The sequence below is a fragment of the Podarcis liolepis genome (assembly GCF_965112155.1).
Source record: "Podarcis liolepis genome assembly, chromosome: 1".
NCBI lineage: Eukaryota > Metazoa > Chordata > Lepidosauria > Squamata > Lacertidae > Podarcis > Podarcis liolepis.
Genome location: NC_139554.1, coordinates 44,692,162 through 44,715,690, shown reverse-complemented (window position 1 = coordinate 44,715,690; position 23,529 = coordinate 44,692,162). Strand labels below are relative to the sequence as shown.

General features: G+C 43.3%; 1 protein-coding gene across 1 annotated transcript in view; it reads left to right on the top strand.

Annotated features, from left to right (window-relative positions):
• Positions 1-23,245, top strand: part of LOC310708590 (cytosolic phospholipase A2 epsilon-like) — a 42,060-nt gene extending 18,815 nt beyond the window's left edge. Inside the window, exons 6-20 of the mRNA XM_083507182.1 lie at positions 448-490; positions 2,516-2,570; positions 3,722-3,879; positions 4,600-4,677; positions 5,901-5,938; positions 7,451-7,610; positions 8,062-8,198; positions 9,516-9,738; positions 11,728-11,842; positions 13,951-14,088; positions 15,346-15,453; positions 16,251-16,442; positions 19,127-19,293; positions 20,033-20,219; positions 21,660-23,245. Of these exons, the coding sequence (XP_083363308.1) occupies positions 448-490; positions 2,516-2,570; positions 3,722-3,879; positions 4,600-4,677; positions 5,901-5,938; positions 7,451-7,610; positions 8,062-8,198; positions 9,516-9,738; positions 11,728-11,842; positions 13,951-14,088; positions 15,346-15,453; positions 16,251-16,442; positions 19,127-19,293; positions 20,033-20,219; positions 21,660-21,883 (2,023 nt within the window). The 3' untranslated portion in view covers positions 21,884-23,245. The remainder of the gene's footprint in view (positions 1-447; positions 491-2,515; positions 2,571-3,721; positions 3,880-4,599; positions 4,678-5,900; positions 5,939-7,450; positions 7,611-8,061; positions 8,199-9,515; positions 9,739-11,727; positions 11,843-13,950; positions 14,089-15,345; positions 15,454-16,250; positions 16,443-19,126; positions 19,294-20,032; positions 20,220-21,659) is intronic.
• The last annotated feature ends 284 nt before the right edge of the window (positions 23,246-23,529 follow it).

The following is a 23,529-nucleotide window of genomic DNA, read 5'->3' as shown; positions in this document are numbered from 1 at the left end:
GTCTTGGGCGTCCTCCTGAGCTCATAGCCCTCCCCTCACTGGAAAGGACACCATTCTTGGGGGAGGGCTGCAGCTCAGTGGTAGAGCATTTGCTTGGCATGCAGAAGGTCTCAGGTTCAATCTCCAGCATCTCCAAATAGGACTGGGAATGCCCCCTGTCTGAAACCTGGGGAGCTGCTGCCAGTCAGTACAGACAATACCCAGTGTCAGGCAGCTTCCAATGTACCTGAAGAACTCCCAAGCTGAGTCAGGATGCTGCCCATGCTGGGGATGGCATGTCCCTTCTTGGCCTGGTTTTGTGAATATTTGGCTGTGCCAAACAAGTTGTGGAGCCACTAGGAAGCCGCAAAAGACACAGAAGCTTTCAAATGAGAAAACAAAATACAAATAAAATGCCATCCTTACAGTTACTGGAAGAGTATAATTTTCTTTTCTTTTACCTTTCAGCCCAGATGTCCCAGAGAAGATATTTACTAATGGAGTTTTAGTGGTAAGTTTATTAATTCTGTTTCTTTATCTGACCAGCTAGTAGAGCTTAGGTCTATAAAGTGCAGGCACTCAAATTCTGCATACCTAAACACAACTTTCCTGTGCATGACAAGCTGGAACTGGAATTTGTGCTACTTAGCTCTCCCACTCAATTCCCCCAAGGTGAGGAAGCTCAGACTGGAACAGAGAAGCTTGGTTACAGTTGCCACACTCCACCTCGCATTCCACCATCAGATGAGTGCCACCAAGTGGTAAAAATCAAAGCACGCTATCCCTGCCACCTTCATACTGAAGTTCCTAAAACACTGAGATTGGGACATGCCAGTTGATTTAAGCTTCTGTGTGCCTAACATATTCCCCTGCGCTGCCTAGAGAATTTAACAGACTCCAACATGTGCTGGCAGAATATTCATAACTATAAAACCGTGTTCCATTGTTGGTGCAGAGGTGAGGAACTGCTGAGCTGCAGGGTGTTGTTGGACTACAACTCCCATTATCCCTGGCAATTAGTCATACTGGCTGGGGCTTATGGGAGCTAGATATCAGCAGCTTCCCTCATTCCTGCCCTAATGGATATTGCCAGTAGATTGACAGAAGAGAAATCCTTGCAAAGGAACCTACCATTTGGGCTACTTTACTAGTCAAGCAAAAGATTGTGCTTAGCAACCCCTCATTTCTCCCAACAGGTCTCCTGCTATCACCTCTCTAATGATGAGCTTAGACACTGCTGCTTGAAGGCGTTCAAGGTGCCTTCAAGTAGCAGTCTCTAAGATACCCACCCTGCCCCAGTCTTTCCCTAGAAAAGAGTGGGTGGGTGAGAGTCTTCTTGCCCAAGGGCTACTAAGCAAAGGAGTGCAAGATGCCTTTCTCCAGAGGCCTTCAAGCAAACCCCACCATTCTGGCCTTTCCTGCTCTCACAGGTTTGGTCTTGTGTGGCTGAGGCACTCCAGTTGCCTTGGAAACAACCCCCAGTCTTTCTCCTAACTTAGAAGATGGGATCACTGGACAGCTGTAGAGCTGATCTTAAACCACCTCTGTAGGTTCAAAGTTGGCATAAGCATGGCCCATTGCTCACCAGAAGGTGGCGACAAGTTTGTCACTAAAGCAATCCAGAGGTTTATGTTTGTTCCTTCATTGGCAAAATGCTCATCACTATGATGGGCAGATACTGTATCTGCTTTCTTTCTATTCTTTCTATTCTAGATTCTATTCTTTCTATTCTATTCTAGATTCCAAAACCATTTCTGTGGTAGTGGAGACGGAGTCTGTATACTGCAAGGCAGTCTAGAATTCCTTTCTTTGGGGGTTGGGCCATCTAGTATCGGAGGCAGGGGGCAGGATTTGTTTCCACAGTAATAAAGTCCCCAAGTGCTGTGGTAATATTTTTTCCATAGGTGTGAACATCCACCAATAAATTCTGACTTACCCTGAATTTTGTTCCTTTCCTAACAGTCTTTTCAGTTGCATCCTATTTACTTGGCTCATTGTGAATGAGCAAATAATTCATTAAATTTATAAGAGAGATGACATTTTATGTAATGCTACATTGCATATACAGTGGTACCTCTGGCTGCGAATGGGATCCATTCCGGACGCCTGTTCGCAACATGAAAAGAGCGCAACCCGCAGCAGCGCGTCTGCGCACGCATGGGTTGCGATTCACCGCTTCTGCACATGCGCGTGACGTCATTTTGCGCGTCTGTGCATGCGCGAGCGGCGAAACCCGGAAGTAACCCTTTCCGGTACTTCCAGGTTGCCGTGGGACATTACCTGAAAGATCGTAACATGAAGCAAACTTAACATGAGGTATGACTGTAGTACTCAGAGAAGCCAGAGTTAAATCTATCTGCACACATGACCTTTGACCTGAAAGGTTTAAGTGTGGGGACTGGCTGTGGCTAAAATTAAGCCCAAGTTTATTATATTTGCATCATAATAGCACCTTACATAGCAAAACCAGGCTGCGGCATAAAAATCTATATTTGTTCTAAATTCACTCTTTGATTCTAATTTTTATCCTTTACAGGCGCGTGAAGTTGCCTGTTTGGAAGTTCAAATAGATGGGGGAAGAAGGAAAACAGGTAGGCAATTTTTAATTGGGGTTGGGGGAGTGCCTTAGTTCAGCGGGAGGGCAGTGGTACACCCAGTTCAGTCCCTGGCATCCCAAGTTATTGTTGGGATAATCTCCTGTCTGAAGCCCCAGAGAACTGCTGCCAGCTGGGATGAACAATAAAGAGCTAGATTGACCAATGGTGTATGGCAGCTTTCCATGTGTATATGTAATATAATAAAATAAGAACTAGCTAGTGTTTTGTCGGCCTCTCTGCAAGCTAGCTGGTGTCGCCTCCATGCCTAGTCTTTACTGAATTGCTGTGAAGTCATAGAACATTCATGACCATTTTAACTGTAGTCCTATTCAGGCATTATGCCTGAACACAAAATCTCCACACTAGTACCCCATGCTTCTCTGTATCGAGCAGAGAAAGTCTGCAAGGGGGGATTTTACTTAACATGAGTAGAACCCTCTATATCAGTGTTTCCCAAACTTGGGTCTCCAGCTGTTTTTTTGGACTACAATTCCCATCATCCCTGACCACTGGTCCTGCTAGCTATGGATGATGGGAGTTGTAGTCCAGAAAAAGTTGGAGACCCAAGTTTGGAAAACACGGCTCTACATGATAGGGAAGAAGAGTTTGGATTTGATCTCCCGCTTTATCACTACCCGAAGGAGTCTCAAAGCGGCTAACATTCTCCTTTCCCTTCCTCCCCCACAACAAACACTCTGTGAGGTGAGTGGGGCTGAGAGACTTCAAAGAAGTGTGACTAGCCCAAGGTCACCCAGCAGCTGCATATGGAGGAGCAGGGACGCGAACCCAGTTCACCAGATTATGAGTCTATCGCTCTGAACCACTACACCACACTGGCTCTCTGCTGGCCCTGGCAGGAAATAGCTTTCAATTCTTTCCCCCTGATTCCTTCAAAATCTGCTGCAGTGGGTTGGAGGAAATCTGAGTACTGCCTCCTTTCCCCTTTTGTGAGGGTTCTCCTCTGTTGCAGCGCCATCACTTCTGCAAACAGGAGGTGACCTTCCATTCGCAAAAAGGGTACAGTGGGTCCCAGGCTGCTTCCAGCATCTATAGCCTATTTATGAAAGCCATTTTAAATCAAATTTTTTTTGGAGGGATTATTAACATATAGATCTCTGTATTGCTCCCCCCCCCCCTTTCTGTAGAAAGAAAATTCACTCTTTCCGTGGGGGGATCCCATGAAGAAGCTCAAAACCTCACGTTGCGCACCTGGCTTTGCCGTGCTGCTCCTGCTAAATTTCACTACATCAAATATAACCAATCAGAATTGGATATTGAACTGCCGAGGAGACAGCTTCTTGCGGTATGTTGGTTTTTTTTGGCTCCGTAATAAGGCTGAGGGGAGGCTGAGCCACAGACATTCGTCAGGTAGGAGCCAGGAAACACCAGAGGTGAGAGCTGAGGCGATGAAGCCAGAGGACACACCAAGAGGCACAATAAGTCAGTGCTGGGCAAGACTATCCTTGCCAGCTTGTATTGGAAACCTTTACAGAGAAGCCCTTCCTGGTGAAGAGAGCCATGGCCAGTCTTGGGTGGGCCAGGACATTTCAGTACAGTAACTGGCAACTCTTCAAGTCATTTGCGGAGGAAGGGGTTTCGGTACCTGGGATGGCGGGGGTGTGGTACATCGCCAGTGGGGGCGTGGCACGTCACACGCAGGGGGTGTGGCATGTCACCCATGCGAGCTTCCCAATGGGGCGGTGCCCACCTGTGCGAACATCACAAGGGGGCGGCGACCGCCTCAGTGAACGTCATGCCATTGGGGCGGCATCTGCCCACCCGAGTGTCCCAAGGGGGAGGTGCCCGCCTATGGTGATGTCACCCCCCCCAGGCTGGCACCAGGGGCAAACCACCCCCCTGCCCCCTTCCTCTCCCACTGCTTCAAGTGCCCAGGGAGACACTTTACCCTCATGGTTTACCACCAAGCAGCTGGTTCCTAGTTTTAGATTAAGGAGCCCCTGAAAGAAAATATCAACTGCTTTAGATGATTTTCTCCTAGTGATAAATTTCATTTTATATGCAGGCCTCCTCAGAGACGAATGAGTCAGCAACTGTTCCCCTGAACACTCTTCCTATCAAAGAGCAAGTGACAATACCACCGGTGAGACTTCCTATTGACTCCTAGGGATACCCCCCCCCCCCCGCATTAACACTTTTTTTCAAATAATGGGACAATATTGAGTGCATTCACACCAAGAAAAAACACCCCATGTTAACTATTTCTTGTCATTCACTTGAGGTAAAGCTTTCCTATGAATGTGGTCCACATTGTCTGATTTATATTTAGCTAGAGTCTGAATTATGTGAATACTTTTGGCACATTTCAGCACCAAATGCAGGGCACATGGATAAGAAAGTTTCACAATTTCCTGCCTGCCATAAATTATGGTGTAAACTAATCCATACTTTCATTATCACTCAAACCAGGACAGTTCATATTGATTTAATTTGCTTGATTTGAAAACAGACTTTTTATCTCTCCCCCCTCTCCTCTTTCTCTCTTTACAAATGAAGATCTGTAGTTATAAAACTGCTCTTATCCCAAGTTCATGTTCATCACCCAGTAGATATTTTATCTATTACCATCACCAATTTTTAACTTCATAATAAGGAGCTGATTGGTTCTTTCATTATTTGGGCCATTGTTTGGGCTATTGTATCAATGCATTGTTCTATTTTGATATTCTGATCTACTTAAAAATACAGTTTTGGGAATGCAGGTCCAATTCTGCATGGTTAACAGGAAGATGGCAATTGCCACCTACAGTACATGTATTTGGGGTTACTTTTGGGGAGGAGTAGAACCACAGAGAAATTTAAATACTTTCTGGAACAGACAGAAATGAATACTCAAATGTTCCTTGGTACTTAAAAATATATCTTCAAACTGAACTGGATGTATCTCCACCCAGGATTTGCAGAACCTTCTGTCCACTAATGAAGGGAGATCATTTTTGCATCTTTCGGGGTTTTTGCCACCCAGCAGTTACTTTTAAGCAAAAGATGAGAATAATCCCTTAGCATCTCATTAAAGTGTACATTTTCAAAAACAAATGTTTACCCAAACTTTGGCTCTCCCCACCAAGCATCTTTCGGGGTTTTTGCCACCCAGCAGTTACTTTTAAGCAAAAGATGAGAATAATCCCTTAGCATCTCATTAAAGTGTACATTTTCAAAAACAAATGTTTACCCAAACTTTGGCTCCCCCCACCAAGCATCTCTTTTTTTGGGGGGGGGAAGGGTCTTCCCCCCAAACATTCAAAATTCAAATGTAAACATTCAGTTCATTCCTCATGTATATATTTTTTTATTATTATTTTCCAGAACAAAACATTTGATTTGAGTGTGAAGTCAAAAGACTGGTAAGAAAACCTCTTCTAAACCTGAGCCTCCCCAGTCACATGTATTTCCCCTCACTCCTTAACTACTTTGCTTTTATATGGAATCTCACAAACCTATGATGTTTTGAATGTCTGGCTTGAGGTGAATTAACACCAAAAACCATTATGTGTGAATGTAAGAAATACATGCATCTTCAAAGCAATTTGGTACCATGTTTTTTAAAACCGTTGGTTGTCTAGGTGATCTGTCTTGAGAAACAGTTCTTAAGATGCTTAGCAATTACATGGACCAAATGAGACACAATCCAGCTGTTATGCACTATGATTTCTATACGTTTAAGCACACTTATTTACCTTCTGGATTCTGTCCATTGCATTTAAGTGTGTTCAGATTTTAACAAAACCACATTATGGGCATTGCTCAGAAAACATTGCTCCCCGGAATCATATGCTCGGTCTTCCCTCCCCCTTCTTTTTTCCATAGAAACCTTGAGCTTGAGCCTCCACTTCCCTGCCTTTTTATTTACATCCTGCTTGCTTATACAGCCAGCACCACGCACCTGCTCCAGGAGGTGGCACTGCTGTCAGATTCCTCCTCCTCGGTCTCCGTGTTGCTGTTGTTAAACTAACCCATTGGGGAAGAGGGTGGAGACGTAACCTGGGTAGAGCAACAGCATAAATTTAAGGTTCATCCAGCACACACTCAAAGCACATGACTTCCCCCAAATAATCTTCGGAACTGTGGTTTAAGGGAACTGTGGGGGTTGTAACTTTGTGAGGGGGAAATTATGGTTCCCAGGATTCTTTGCAGGGAGTCATGTGCCTTAAATGTACATTTGATGTGTTGTAAAGGTATGGTATGGGGACGCGGGTGGCGCTGTGGGTTAAACCACAGAGCCTAGGGCTTGCCGATCAGAAGGTCGGCGGTTCGAATCCTTGCGACGGGGTGAGCTCCCGTTGCTCGGTCCCAGCTCCTGCCAACCTAGCAGTTCGAAAGCACCTCAAAGTGCAAGTAGATAAATAGGTACCACTCTGGTGGGAAGGTAAACGGCGTTTCCATGCGCTGCTCTGGTTCGCCAGAAGTGGCTTAGTCATGCTGGCCACATGACCCGGAATCTGTATGCCGGCTCCCTCAGCCAATAAAGCGAGATGAGCGCTGCAACCCCAGAGTCGGTCACGACTGGACCTAACAGTCAGGGGTCCCTTTACCTTTACCTTTTAAAGGTATGGCGTTAGTTAGTTCTGCCTGTCATTGGCTCTGGTTCCTCTTCCTGTTTGCTTTCCGTTTTGTCAGCACCGTTGGACAGCAGCCACCCCTGACAGCAACCTATTCAGTTTGTTTAAAAATCAGCTTGTGCTTCAGCATGACGTAGGGGCAAGACTGCTACTGCTGCATTCTACCCTGATGGTTAGAAAAAAACACACCATTGTGCACACACATGTGCACACTCGAGCAAATGTTTCTTTGATAGATTGAAGCCAGCAGATGTAGCAGGCTTTAAAACTGTCTGCGTAAATTTCTCTTGGCCTTAGGACTCAGGGCCTGCTTTTTAAAAGGCCGAAAAGTCTTGATGTGCGTCTAGGATATGATCTGTGCTCAGATGAAAAGAATTTCCTACAGAAACGGAAGAAAGTGGTTGCTGCTACTCTGAAAAGTCTTCTTCATTTAGACCAAGACCTGAAAGACCATGAAGTAAGTGGATCACAAGAGTGCCATTTTCTCCCTACAGATCTTGGTATCTAGTGCTGCACTTAAGCATTCTTAGACTCTGGTTTTATGATGGGAAATTGGCTCTGTGGTGTTAGTCCTGTGTATTTCTTCACTACTACAAAATGTTGTGACCCAGTCTTGCTGCATCTTAGAACCTTCTGCTTATCCTTCTAATGAGGCCCTGGACTTATTTATTAAATGAAGTTTTAACATGCCTTTCAGAATAAATTATGCTGCCAAGGCAGTTTATGTGTCAGCAAATCAATACAGTAACATTATACAAAAGTTAAAAAAAAGTTACTCTGCAATCCTATATTTCTTGGGAAGTGGCCATAGGAAACTGGCCTGAGATCTGCAGATGAAGGGCAGTACACATATTTAATAAATAAAATAATAACCAATAAAAAACTGGTTATTTTCTTGTGGTCAACAGGTGCCTGTGATTGCTGTCACAACTACAGGAGGTGGAATGAGAGCATTAACCGCTATGTATGGCACCCTTTGGGGTCTCCAGAGACTGAAGCTTTTGGACTGTGTTTCGTATATAACAGGCTCATCAGGGACAACATGGTAAGGGATGAGAACTGTGATTTGTGCGAGCTACATGTGCTGAAACCCTTCTTCCAATATTGCGTCATTATTTGACTACCAGTGAAATTAGAGGCAATTATTAATTGATTTCATAGCGTACTGTTACAATTAAGTAGGTGTACATAGTTTCTTCTTTGGCTTTCTGCACCAGCAAGGAAGTACTTAAATTTTGTGAAACTCCAGAACGCCCTTGGTATTGTGAGTCTATGCAGAATAATTTTTCCTCAGTTGCTCCATGAGTCAGTTGTTTGGTCAGGTTACAAGGCAGGACTAATAATTTATTACCTGGGAGTGGAGAAATGAGAACAGTGCCTCTCAGTATACACAAATTCCCCCCCTCAATAGCTGAGCTAGTTTATTGGTTTCAAAGAACACAATGAGCTGAGCCAAATTTCCCAACAGTCTAATACAATACAACATATGCCTGCTCAGGATTAGGCCCCATTGAGTTCAAGGGGGCTTACTCTCAGGTGAATGAGTATAGAATTGCAGACCAAGATGCTAGAAGTTGGCAGGACAGTCTCTTTCCCCCAACCCCCATGTCTGAGCGGGAAGAGTGGGAAGGAGCATCTCCACCCTCATCATTCTACCCAGACACTGAGGTCCAATGCTGAGGGCCTTCTGGCGGTTCCCTCACTGCGAGAAGCCAAGTTACAGGGAACCAGGCAGAGGGCCTTCTTCGTAGTGGCGCCCTCCCTGTGGAATGCCCTCCCATCAGATGTCAAAGAGAACAACAACTACCAGACTTTTAGAAGACATCTGAAGGCAGCCCTGTTTAGGGAAGCTTTTAATGTTTGATGTATTACAGTATTTTAATATTTTTTTGGAAGCCACCCAGAGTGGCTGGGGAAGCCCAGCCAGATGGGTGGGGTATTAATAATAATAATAATAATAATAATAATAATAATAATAATAATAATAATAATAATAAATTTGTTGATAGTTGATGGGCTGCTGATCTGTGTTTTCTTTTAAAAGGACATTTAAGCTAAACTAAAATTAAATAGCATATTTTAGATGATAGGGTGTCTGAATTGTTTTTCCAGTTGTTGTCTCAGTTCAAGCATTCAAAGACAGTATGTTTAACTTTCAAAGATAACACCTGCCTACAAAAGTGAGAAAGAGTGGCGGCGGGAGTGAGAGCCCATTTCTTTCGAAATTCCACCCACCCCTTACTAGTGAATGGTTGAAAAAAATGTCTTGTAAAAGGTTCTGCACAACACTACTTGTATACTTAACCTGTATTATACAGTCTGGAATAAAAACAAATCATATCGCCTTTCCTTTCTTTTCCAGGACGATGTCAGATTTGTATGAAGATGCTGATTGGTCAAAGAAAGATCTTGGGGAGATCATCAAGAAAGCTCGAATTCAAGCAGCCAAATCTAAAATGAGTGCCTTTTCCTTGGAAAGCCTAAAAGCTTACCATAAGGAGCTATGCCAGAGGACCATAGCAGGATATAAGACATCCTTCATAGACCTTTGGGGACTCATGATCGAAGCCATGCTGAATGATGGGGTATTCTATATGTGTTTGTTTTCAGAAATGTTATCTGTTTCTTCCTTCAGAATTGTTTGTGTCATCTGAAGATCTCAGGGCAGAGGAGAGTAGAATCAATACATTGCCAAATTGATGCATAATGTCATCAAAATACACAATTGCTAAATCTCACTTACCATTCCCAAAAGCAGGGGCGAAATGAGGCTTTATTTCACCGGGCCAAAGTCTCAGTTTGGCACCCCCTTTGCACATTTGTGTCCAGGGACATGGGTGGCGCTGTGAGTTAAACCACAGAGCCTAGGACTTGCCGATCAGAAGGTTGGCAGTTTGAATCCCCACGATGGGGTGAGCTCCTGTTGCTCAGCCCCTGCTCCTACCCACCTAGCAGTTCGAAAGCACGTCAAAATGCAAGTAGATAAATAGGTACCGCTATGGCGGGAAGGTAAACGGCGTTTCCGTGCGCTGCTCTGGTTCGCCAGAAGCGGCTTAGTCATACTGGCCACATGACCCAGAAGCTGTACACCGGCTCCCTTGGCCAATAAAGTGAGATGAGCGCTGCAACCCCAGAGTCGGTCACGACTGGACCTAATGGTCAGGGGTCCCTTTACCTTTATGCACATTTGCATACACACACACATAGACTGGGAGCCTCAATGGTGCCCCTCTGGAGGCTTCACCCACACTTGGCTAGTCCCCCCCCCATAGCTACAGCTCTGCCAAACGCTTGGGTGAAAAACTACTCCTTGCCTCTGCTGCTTTTCAGGTTTCCTGGTGATGACCACTGATTGCAGCTGAATGCCAGGGTTTTCTCTCAGGTGCTGGGCAAAGTCAGGATATTTCTGATGGTTCACTTTATTATTAATCATTTTAGCTCCACGCAATTTGCAGTTGGTCCGACAGCCAAAGTCTATTCCCACATTGACTTCAGTAACAAAATTTTTCCCTTTGGATGAGCCAGCTGCTCTTCTTCTCTTGCTTTGCCCTCATGCGAATAGAATAGAATAGAATAGAATAGAATAAAGGCTATACCCTATTCCCCTGTTATAGATGGAAAAAAATGGAGTATTGAGGATGTTGCCTTTGGAAAGTGCAGTCTAAACAACCATATGTGTCTAGTACAGAGGTGAAATCGCTGCAAACTTTGTTACCCTCTGTATCAGCCTTCCCTAATCTGTTGCCATTCAGACATTGTGGACAGCAACTTCCATCAACACAAGTCAGCATGTCTACAAGTCAGGGATGATGGGGGTAGTAGCTCAGGGCAAATGAAGGGCAGCAAGTTGGGACAGGCTGTTCTATACTGTCCTTTCATGGCCATTTTTCATGCTGTGCTTTGAATTTATGCTGGATCCTTAAAAAAAAACAACAACCTGCAATACTTAGGAGGGATTTTTGTTGTGATTGCAACCTGTAGGGACAAGGCCAGCCCTTGCATGATTCACAGGGAGGCAGCTGCCTCAGGCGGCAAATTCTGAGGGGTGGAAAGTAGATAGGAATGTTGCTGTGTGGTCTGCCTTGCAGCCCCTAAGCTAGCTAGCTTGCTGTCCTAGGGTGCAGTGGAGGACTCTGGCCCATCACTAGTGATTCAATTACCTGTCTAGTCAGATTTTGTGCACAAAATGGGAAATGCACCATCTTGTCCTTTGCCTCAGGCAGCAAAATGGCTTGGGTTGCTCCTGTGTAGGGAGGAAACATGTAGCCTTTCCTTCTTTAACCTGTATCATGATTGAAATCCCCCCTTAAAGGCAGAAAACTGTTAGCTATTTCATTTATTATTATTGTATTTTTACTGACAGAGAGGGGGAGAGGTGCTTGTGGAATGTTTTACCTCAGGTTTCAAAGCAACCCAGACAGCTTTGGGTACTGTGCACCTCGATTTGAGAGCTGGATGATACCATTTGCTGTTCACCTGAGGCAGCAAAATGTTTGGGGTCAGCCTTACAAGTTCCTATTTTTCCCAGATAATCAAATATATAATGTGTATTTATTTTCCCTACAAAAACCCAGAACAACCACCATAAACTCTCAGATCAGCGACGAGCATTGAGCAAAGGCCAGAACCCTCTTCCAATCTACCTGGCTTTGAACGTTAAGGACAATGTTACCACAAGAGATTTTAGAGGTAATGTTTTCCCAACCTTTTTCATATTTTAAGATTGTATGGCAAATTACATGGTCAGGTATGCACATATCAGAACCAACAAAAAAGGAAAATTCATCTTCTGGTAACCATACAGAGGACTCAAGCTGAGCTCAAGCACATGGGCAGCAGCATTATTCTGACCCTTTCCTCCACACCAGGTATAGGGAACCTTTGGCCCTCCAGATGTGGGCGCTTTTCAGCCATAACTCACCAGAACTCAGTTCCGGCACCTCTCTGATGGGCGCCATTGCCATTATAAGAGAACAAGGGAGGTGTTCATAGGAGTTCCGGCACCTCTTTTTCTAGAAAAATAGCACTGGGCATGCATCATACCTGGCCATTGGCCTTGTTTTCTAGAATTGATGGAAACTGTTGTTCAGTCACATCTGGAGGATCCAAAGTTCCCACTACATGATACAACTGCGCCAGCACCCATCCAGATTGTGATGAAGGATAACTGGTGACACCATCTTAACTTTACCCTACAAGTCATTTATTAGACCTAGAATGGCCACCTGTTGAAACGGGATACTGGATTAGGTGGTCCTTTGACTCAATCCAACAGGGATCTTCATATTTTCTTAACCAACTGTGTAGATTTAAAAGAATTTTCCATTGTCACTGTTTTTGGAAGGGTAGCCATGTTAGTCTGTCCTGAGGCACCCTTGAAGGCTAATACACTTATTATGGCATAAGCTTTCATGGACCATTGTTTACTTTATCAGATGTATACAGCATTATTCTGAGTGGCAAGTACATGTGGCATGTATACTTTAGGGAGTGGGGTGTAAAAATGCAGAGAAGTATTGACTGTGATAATTACTTTATTGACAGTGACCATTCACAGTAAAACGGTAGCTGATAATAGAAACATCCTGGGATTGGTAAGCCAGTCAACACACACATTGTGATAAAATCCGTTCTGCTATAGCACTGAACCCTTGATGTACCATAATTCAACGGTTGTCCTCTATGTGCACTGTAGGACAGGCAGTGATCCTATATATACACTCCCTGGTGTATCTACAGTAGAATGCAGCAGTGACAGCCTCTTCCTTCTCATGGTGCCACTGCTGCTTGCTGGGATTGGGGACAAGGCAGGGGGAGGCAGCAGCGAGGGCAGGAGAGCTATGGGCCACCCCAACCTGGAGTTCCTCTGATCTCACAGCCTCCTCGTTCTGGAATGTGCAGAGCCACAATCAGGAGGGCACCCTTACTGCTCTGTCCCTTTCACATGCTGCTACTGATGAATGCATAAGGTTGGGGAAACAGAAAGCAGTCACATTGTTTTATACTTTTTAAATACTGCGTATGGCCCACGAGGAAGACATTGGCTTGGAATGTGTCGGGCTGAATAAAACACTTCCTTGTGTCTCTAAATACTTCCTTGTGTATCTTTTGTATTTCCTGTAGGTGTTAAAAAGCAGAAATGAGTTGCATAATAATAATAATAATAATAATAATAATAATAATAATAATAATAATAATTTTATTTATATCCCACCCTCCCCAGCCGAAGCCGGGCTCAGGGTGGCTAACAACACTAAAATAGTGCAACATTATAAAAACATTATAAAAATTAATTAAAATCAAAATTGATGGCAACCATAAACTAAAGTTTTGTAAAGATTGCCAAAGGAGGGAGTCAGGCTGCGCCCTGACCAAAGGCCTGGTGGAACAGCTCTGTCTTGCAGGCCCTGCGGAAAGATGTCAGGTCCTGCAGGGCCCTTGTCTCTTGTGACAGAGCGTTCCACCAGGTTGGAGCCGCAGCCGAAAAAGCCCTGGCTCTAGTTGAGGCCAGCCTAACCTCTCTGTGGCCTGGGACCTTCAAGATGTTTTTATTTGAAGACCGTAAGTTCCTCTGTGGGGCATACCAGGAGAGGCGGTCCCGTAGGTACGAGGGTCCTAGGCCGTATAGGGCAGAAGTTGTTATTTAAATACCTAATCCTTTTTGATGAACACAAATTGCTGGGTTAGTCAAAACTGAAAATAAGCATAATCCCCTTGTGTGATTACTTTCAACTGAGAAAGCTTCCCACTCTCTTTCCATAGTATAGTAAATGTGTTGAATGTTGGCTTCCTTGCAGAGTGGGTAGAGTTCACACCATATGAGGCCGGCTTCCTGAAATATGGGGCGTTCGTTCGTGCTGAAGATTTTGGAAGCGAGTTTTTCATGGGGCACCTGATGAAGAAGCTCCCAGAATCAAGGATCTGCTTTATGCAAGGTGACTTTTTATGTCTGGGGTGGGGTGGGTGGGAGGGAGGACATAACTTGACAAGAAGGTAGGCGATGATGCATTCGGTAATGCGGGTACAGCCTGCACTACTTGGGGAAAAATGGGGAACACTGATGCATATCAGGTTTCTGTTACATTTCCACACTCACTGTGTCTTTTGTTTTCATTGCATTATGGAGGGGTGGAGGCAAACTTTAAATTCTATAGATTATGCTTAAATGATAAAAAGGCGAATTCCATGCTAGGGATTATATGGAAGGGGGACAGAAATGAATCTGCCAGTATCATAATGACCTTTTACAAATCTATAGTCTAGCCACACTTCAAAATACAGTTCCAGTCACCCCATAGCATAAGAGGAGCAATGGTGGATCATATCACACACCCATCTAATCCAGCATCCCGTTTTGTGACCAAAAAAATGCCTGCTACCAGCAAATGACATTTAGAGGTTCTATACAGACATTACGTCTAGCAGCCATTGATGGCCCATTAGTCTGGTGCAGCAGAGCTTTTTAAATGTTGTTACTACTTGCAGTTTACCAACTTTCTTTCTTTCTTGCAAAATGTTAGTGTTCCTCATTCTGTGTAGTCCTATCCTGATCCATATCCATATACCATATACATAAATCACATCAATGTAGCCTTAGGGAAGGCTTTCTCAACCTTGGGTCCCCAGATGTTGTTGAACTACAACTCCCATCACCCCTAGCTAGCAAGGCCAGAGCTCAGGGATGATGGGAGTTGTAATCCAACAACATCTGGGGACCCACAGGTTGAGAACCGCTGCTTTGGGGGTTGGTGATAGTTCAAAATATCTGGAAGACGCCGGGTTAGGAAGACTACACAGATTGTTTCAAATGCAGCAGTAAACAAGCCAGCTGGTCCTGGCCAGGAAAAACCCAAAACAAGTCACAACAGGAATATATATAGAATCATAGAATCATAGAGTTGGAAGAGACCACAAGGGCCATCGAGTCCAACCCCCTGCCAAGCAGGAAACACCATCAGAGCACTCCTGACATATGGTTGTCAAGCCTCTGCTTAAAGACCTCCAAAGAAGGAGACTCCACCACACTCCTTGGTCTGGGACATCAACTACATTTGTATACTAGTTTAAATTGTGCCACTGTTTTGGCCCAGAATAAGAGGGTTGAGGTAGATGATTTGCTGGACCAGCTTCCAGTTCAGGATAAAGTTTTGAGAAGAGAATGCTTCTACTTCATTCGTCTCTTTCTTTCACAGGAATGTGGAGTAGCATATTTTCCAAGAATCTGTTGGATGCCTGGCATGCAGCTGACAATTCAGAGGACTTCTGGAACAGGTGGACCCAAGATAATGTCACTGAAATTGGTAAATTATAGTCCACGCTCCATGTGATTTTTGATGTAACCATATGCAGATTGGTTTGGGGGCTGGCCTCTTGCTGCGTGGAAATACCTCATTCTGAACTTTGCAATGCAAGTGCTTTGTGGAGGTGCATAAGATTACCTTGTTCCAGAATGGTAGATACTCATGTCTGAGCATACTCCTATACATGGTTGGCAGCCTGAATGTGCCTTTCATTTTCACCCACCTTGCACACCTGTCCCGCCTCTGTGGTCACTGGCCATTCATGGATATAATGCAAACTTTGCCAGCCTGGTGCCTTCCAGATGGCTTGGACTACGTGTCCCATCAATCCCAGCTAGCATGGCTATGTTGGCCCAAATAAAATCTAGAAATCAAGCATGCAGTTTGGGTCTTATGGGTATTAGATTTTTGGTATATGTGTGGATGTAATATTTCAACAGACCTATTGAAAAATTTTATTCCCATGTGCACACTTAGTGGTTCAGAGGAAGTACAGCCATACTCACTCTCTCCACTGTGTGTGAGTAATTGCTTATCTACTAGGCCAAGGTGACTATAGATAATGGTACCTATATTTACCCCAAGAGTAAAGGTCTGATCCTAAAATTCACCCACCTTTTAATTAGCTCCCCTGAATCATTTTAAAACAAACATATTGTACACCATCCCTATCCATGTATCTGTTTAGTTTAATTAATTTTATCTTTCTTTAGATGAAGAACCTGGTTTTTAAAATAGGTTGTTCCTCATCCCTTTTCATGTACCTGTTTACCTTAATTAACTTTGTTGTTCTTCAGATGAAGTACCTGATTTACCAGAGAGACCTCACGAGATGCCGACTCGCATGTTCACTCCAGCAGGCAGCCTTTCCAATACTCTACGGGATATTTTGACAGACCGTCCAGCGGTGTCAAAGTACCATAATTTTTTAAAAGGGTTCCAACTGCACAATGAGTATGCACAGGATCTACAGTTTTCTAAGTGGAAAGGTATACCCATAGCATAAATTTCTTTTGGAAATAAACAATTTGCATAGCATAGGCTAAATCAATTACATTTTTTCTCATCAAAGAGAATTCATTACTGTCATTATTACTGCATCACTGCTCCAACTGTTGTGCTTTGAGAGAGAGAATGAATGGGCCAGGATGGAAGGCAAGGGTATAGTGGAAACTGCGCTTACTCCTACTAGGTGAAAAGACACTTTCCTTTCATCTGCAGCTCTGGAATGGTTCCTCACCTCTGGCACATCATTGCATATGGCAGCAGCTGCTGCCTGCACCACGCTACATAACTGAAGCCAGCTCTCACCACTAGCACAAAGGGAGTAGAGTCCTTTTGTGTCAGTACTGTGTGGAGTGTGCCTGACCCTGGGCAAGTGACCTGTGTCGTGCTGTGCTATGTTGAAAACACTATTTCCCTGCATCCTGCAGGGGGATGATCCCAAACTGTCGAGTATGACTTTTGGATCTCCACTGGCCTCCAGATGTTTATTACTATTACTACACCTACAATGTAAACTTCAAGTCATTTTTAGCAGGCTTCACGTGATAGTTGCAAGTTGCTTTCTACAGGCGTAGCTGAATGCTAAGTTGTTTCTTTAACGAGGCCTGAAATGTGTGTGAGCCATTAAGGGACTGCTATGTGTTTGGAAGAGGGACACGGGTGGTGCTGTGGGTTAAACCACAGAGCCTAGGACTTGCCGATCAGAAGGTCGGCAGTTTGAATCCCCGCGACAGGGTGAACTCCCCTTGCTCGGTCCCTGCTCCTGCCAACCTAGCAGTTCAAAAGCACGTCAAAGTGCAAGTAGATAAATAGGTACCACTTCGGCGGGAAGGTAAACGGCATTTCCGCGCGCTGCTCTGGTTCACCAGAAGCAGCTTAATCATGCTGGCCACATGACCCAGAAGTTGTACACCGGCTCCCTCGGCCAATATAGCGAGATGAGCACCGCAACCCCAGAGTCGGCCGCGACTGTACCTAATGGTCAGGGGTACCTTTACCTTTATGTGTTTGGAAGGCCACAGTACAAGACTCATGTGCAGATTCTGGGAATAAGGATGGCTTACTGCAAGGTGGGGAGCAGTGATTGAGGTCCAGCTTAGCTGCAGCTGATCCATGGTGGTCTTCTGGTCCCTGAGTGGCCAATGGAGACTGTCACTTCCTCCTCCACCGGCTGTCTGGGCTGCCCCAGTGTTTTAGCCAATCACGAACAAGCCAGGAGACATGGCTTGGTGGGCATACAACAAGGAAGTCTTCACAACCCTGTCTTCCAGCTGCTATTATCCCTAGGCTTAAAAAGAGGCCCAGACAGGAATTTTCCTCCAGAGAAATTGGGCCTGTCTGGGGTTTTTGCCTGACCCCATAGCCGTTGTCACAACTTGTTGGCAGATAAGGCATTGGGTTGGATCCTTAGTCAAGGCAGAAGGCAGGGTTTGGGAGTCTACCCTCTCGCTCCAAAGAATTGGGATACCCCATCAAAGGGGTCCAGGGGGAGGTGCTGCTATCCAGATGCCGCCAATGAGCCACAGCACCCCCCTTCCATGGAGAGATCACCCCGATTTGATGTACCGGTATGTCATTCTTGACCCAGGATTAACTGTGCCAAATAATCAGCAGACAGGTTGGATGGTTTGGAATACACATCCAATGCCTAAGCCAAAACCTACTAACATCTGGGGTCAATAAGGATGTGGCCTGTTTAAATCACAGGATGTTTGTCCTGTGATTATTGCACCTTCCCAACCTTGCTCCCTGGTTGTGGGCACACTGTTCCTGGGCCTTTGTTGTTGTTGCTGCTGCTGTTTAGTCGTTTAGTCGTGTCCGACTCTTCGTGACCCCATGGACCAGAGCACGCCAGGCACTTCTGTCCTCCACTGCCTCCCGCAGTTGGATCAAACTCATGCTGGTAGCTTCAAGAACACCATCCAACCATCTCATTCTCTGTCGTCCCCTTCTCCTTGTGCCCTCCATCTTTCCCAACATCAGGGTCTTTTCCAGGGAGTCTTCTCTTCTCATGAGGTGGCCAAAGTATTGGAGCCTCAGCTTCAGGATCTGTCCTTCCAGTGAGCACTCAGGGCTGATTTCCTTCAGAATGGAGAGGTTTGATCTTCTTGCAGTCCATGGGACTCTCAAGAGTCTCCTCCAGCACCATAATTCAAAAGCATCAATTCTTCGGCGATCAGCCTTCTTTATGGTCCAGCTCTCACTTCCATACATCACTACTGGGAAAACCATGGGTTCCTGGGCCTAATCAACCACTAACTTCCAACCTGTACAAAATGTATGTGTACATAAATACAGGATGCAGACTGTATGTGTGTGTACTACTTGTATACCACAGGCTCAGTGTAGAAGAACATATAGAGTTCAAAGACATCTGAAGGCAGCCCTGTATAGCGAAGTTTTTAATTTTTGATGTTTGATTGTGTTCTTACATCTGTTCAGAGCCACCCAGAGTGGCTGGGGCAACTCATCAGTTGAGTGGGGTACAAATAATAAAACTATTAAGTGGAGCAAGACCAGCAAATGCGATTTGTTCTTCTTTGCCACATCTGTTGTCTTATTGGTGCTAGTTTGTGATAAAATTATTTTTCTGAAGAGGAGCAGAAAGGCGATTGCTTCTGGATTTTGTTGGTTCTTTTCATTTGAAAGCCAATGCCTTGTTTTGTAGATACTGTGCTTGATGAATCCCCTAATCAGTTGAGAGATTCAGCAGATCACCTAGAACTGGTAGATACAGCATTTTTCTTTGATACCAGCTGCCCTCCACTTCTGAGACCAGAGAGGAAAGTTGATGTCATTCTGCACTTCAATTACACTGGAGGATCACAAGCTAAGGTTAGATGGGTATATTAATTTTTACTATTATTAAATCTTTTTGAAAGATAATCCAAATGTATGTATTGAAAACAATATCCAGGAATTAATAACTATTATTATTAAAGTTCTAAACAATCCAGTTAATATCATAGTTCAAAACCAAAGGAGGTCTGCCACAACATTAGGATTAAAATGGTCTTTTAATTCATTATCAAAAAGATCTCAACTTTCCAAGGTTGGAGTCAGCTATTTCTGTAGTCAAGAAAAGTGCAATTTATTTCAGAAAAAAATCATATGCTCCTAGCCTAAATTTGGTTGCAAAAATTTAAATGTTTACTGTTCACATTTTTCATGATTCTTATTGATGCTGTTGGTTTGATTTTTTTTAATTAAAAAGGTATAAAAGTATAGGAGAGGCAAATTGGTATTGAATTGAAGCGCTTTAAAGTTAATAAACACACCTTTAGGTTAAATTGTGTTTTTCTTAAGTCTGTTTAAGATTTAGAAAAAAGTTATTTTTAAAAAACCCAATGTTGCTGAATTTCAAAGTCAATTTCAAAGTTTCCTTTCGGCTCTAGTGGTTCCCTCTCATGACAAATTAAATGCCTGTTTTGACAGCATGGACAGTTTTCTGTATCTTGTTTTGCATCCCATCATGATCACATTATGTTTTCAAATGAAATTACTGCTTGTCAAGAACTCCATGGTTAGTTTCTTCTTTGGCCCCTGCTTAAAATGCTTCATTTTGCAACCCTAGCCTTTGGAGCGGGCCTCTACATACTTCACAGAGCAAGGAATCCCATTTCCCAACACTTTGCTGAATGACGAAGAAAAGAAAAATCTAAAGGAGTGCTACGTGTTTGAAGATGCACACAACCCAGATGCTCCCACAGTGATTTATTTCCCACTAGTGAATGACACCTTCCAAAGATATCTTGCACCCGGTGAGTTAATGGCAGCCAATATATAACAGAAATAACATTTATATCAAGTACTTCATCCAAAACAGATTTTACACAATCCCACATTTTCTTTGAGAAAGTCCTACACATTTTAATGAAGTTGAAATGTGTTTTGGTTTGCAAATTTACAGCTCAATCTTAATCATATTCAAAAGCAAGTCTGATAGAGTCCAATGATTTCCTAGCTAGCATGCTTTATCTTACAATCTGATACTTCGTTTAAATCGTTGCACAATGATTAGGGTGGATTTATCTCAATTAAGATCTTAGACCATATTTTTATAGTGAGGTGAAGTTAGGTAGGCTTGGAATATTTATTTTTGTAGGGCAACTCCATGAGTACTGACATCATAACCTGGGACTGGGAAGGAATATTATACACCGGAAGTGTAAATTTTGGACATTTGTTTTCCAATCAGAACTAATAATAATAATAAATATGTTAGTCACTTTCTCTTGCGCAAGATAACTCAAAGCAATTTACAACCCAAAAAAGCTTTCCACATCCCCACATGTTATTAAAATTATATGAAAATTGCTATATTATTGCTGTATTCCACCTTTCTGCCTTAGCTGTATTTCATCAATAAAATCAATCACACAATGAAACATAACAAACTATTTGAACATTTCCTGATCACACAGAAGAACTATTTTCCTGTTTGGAATTGTTCTATGGCAGGGGTCAGCAACCTTTTTTAGCTGTGGGCCGGTCCACCGTCCCTCAGACAATGTGGTGGGCCGGACTATATTTTGAAAAAAAAGTATGAATGAATTCCGATGCCCCACAAATAACCCAGAGGTGCATTTTAAATAAAAGCACAAATTCTACTCATGTAAAAACACCAGGCAGGCCCCACAAATAACCCAGAGATGCATTTTAAATAAAAGGACACATTCTACTCATGTAAAAACACGCTGAATCCTGGACTGTCCGCGGGCTGGATTGAGAAGGCAATTGGGCTGGATCTGGCCCCTGGGCCTTAGTTTGCCTACCCCTGTTCTATGGAATCTAAAGTGCAAATAGCTTATGCTCCTGACTCAGGGTTACACAGTAATTTTCTGAATGCTTCCTTCTGAAACATTCATTAATTTACTGATTTGACACTTGTGTAATTTTCCCTTCCTCTTGAAGCTCAGAATGGCTTTCTAGCCCCATAGACTAAATGTTGTAAACTGTTGGATTTGGCCTAAGTCCACCCACATAGCTTCACATCTAAAAATCTGAGCCTAAGTGCCCAACATCCAAGACAACAGTCTAGTCTTTAAACCACAATCCCATTGGGTCAGGAAGGACCCCCCCAAAATGAAATTTAGATACAGGGTTGCTGCCCTTCTTGGCATGCCTTCTGATTCCACTGGCTAAGCTTTGGAGATGATCTGTCTAAGGACTTGACTCCCTTTTCTTCTTTTCTTCTGTAGGTGTGGAACGTAGCACTGCTGAAATGTCACTGGGCAATGTTGATATCTCTAGTGCCTTTTCTCCATATTCCACAAGACAGGTTTCGCTGCAAGACGAGGATTTCAACAAGCTGCTGAATCTAACTAACTACAATGTCCAGAATAATGCAAGCACAATCCTTCATGTTTTGCACAAAGCAGTAGACCAGAAAAAACAGGCCTGGTCATCTCAGGCTGCCTCATGAATACACCTTTCTTGTAGGGATGGGGGGAGAAATTCAGTTCAGTTACCATTGAAAGGTGCCAGTTTGCACTTTCCAAAAGTATATGCAAACCAAAGCACAGCAAGGCTTCAAAATTTGCACTTCTCTGAATTTTGCAATGCAGTTCTCCAGTCAAGTAATGTGTACAAAAATTCATATGCTAGGATAAATTATGCATTAAGTGCATATAATAGTGAAGCAATATGTACAAAAGTGAATTACATATGGGGAAATTGCTTTGCAAAAAGTACGTTAGGCAAAAATGTACAAAATTGTGTCTTAGTAGAAATCTGCACTAAAATGCTGCTGAATTTTCATGAGTGCTTTAAAAAAAAAATGCAAACTGATGTGGAAGGTGGATAAATGAACTTAAGACTGAAACAATGAGAAACTGAAATTGAGAGATTTGCCCATCCCAACTTCCTTGCCAGCTTAAGAAGAAAACTTGTAAGTGGGGAAGACATCTAATAGCTGATCAAAATGGTAGTTGGTTTTAAAGGAACTCAGATAATTCAAAACTGACTTTCTTGGTTTTTTTTCAACATGGGAGACCTCACCTAGCCAAGACAAGGACAGATAGCTCTTTCTCGATGTTTACTATCATTGCAATGGTTCTAGTATGTAATTGGCAGGGTGGGATGGGGAGTTCCATCTTTGCACTTGAGCCCACAAAAGTTTGGATCATGGCATACAGACCATTGCAATTCCTTCCATATTTTCAGATCCCTTATTATTCAGATGTTTCCCTGTAGGCATAAATATTGATTCTTTACTATTCTTTTTAAACCAACCAAGGTAGTTTTCTCACAGTATTTTCTCTAACTCATTTGAAAAGGGTGGTTAATCTTTCATCTAGATACTGTTAAGACTAAAGTGTTGTTTTTAATAACTGTGAAATACAGCCCATAGCACACTTATATAAATGCCAGATTGAAATCATGGTTGAACAATTGAGTTACACCCTAGAGGGTTGTTTATCTCGCAGGCTGCAACCTATATGCTCTTATCTGGGAGTAGCCCCATTGAATCCAGTGGAGCTTCTTGCTGACTCTGAGGAAACATGCCGGATTGCACTCTCAGATCTGTTCTCTTACCTAATACTAATTCATTGTTGCAGGCACAAAGTTACAGCTACTGTATTTCATCTTGTGTGTGTGTGTGTTAATAGGCTACATTTATCTCTTACTCACATGTCTTTTGTTTTAAGAACTGGTTTCCTGTATGATGGTAGATGTATATAGTCAGCTGAAAAGTTTATGGTTAGGTAACTGCTTTCATGTGAAGAAATGCTAAAATCAAAAGCATGAGCAAACAACAATAAAATTTTGCCACCTAGTCACTTCATTATTTTTTCTGTTCATGAGGTTTGCTTTTCCTGCTTGGATGCATGGCCTGGTTTAAACTCTTTAATTATGAAGGGTGTAGCAAAAAGTGCCTGGCCTTTTTTGGTAGCTTTGGAGCCACACACACATAATTAATATATTGTGTACTTTTTCATTTATAATCTGTTTGTCACCTCAAGAGGCACTCAACTTCACTAAAAAAAATGCTTAAGTATTTATTTTATGAGATCAGCTATTCACTGCAAGGTCCCAGTGTGGGTTACAGCAAAAAAATATACCCAACTA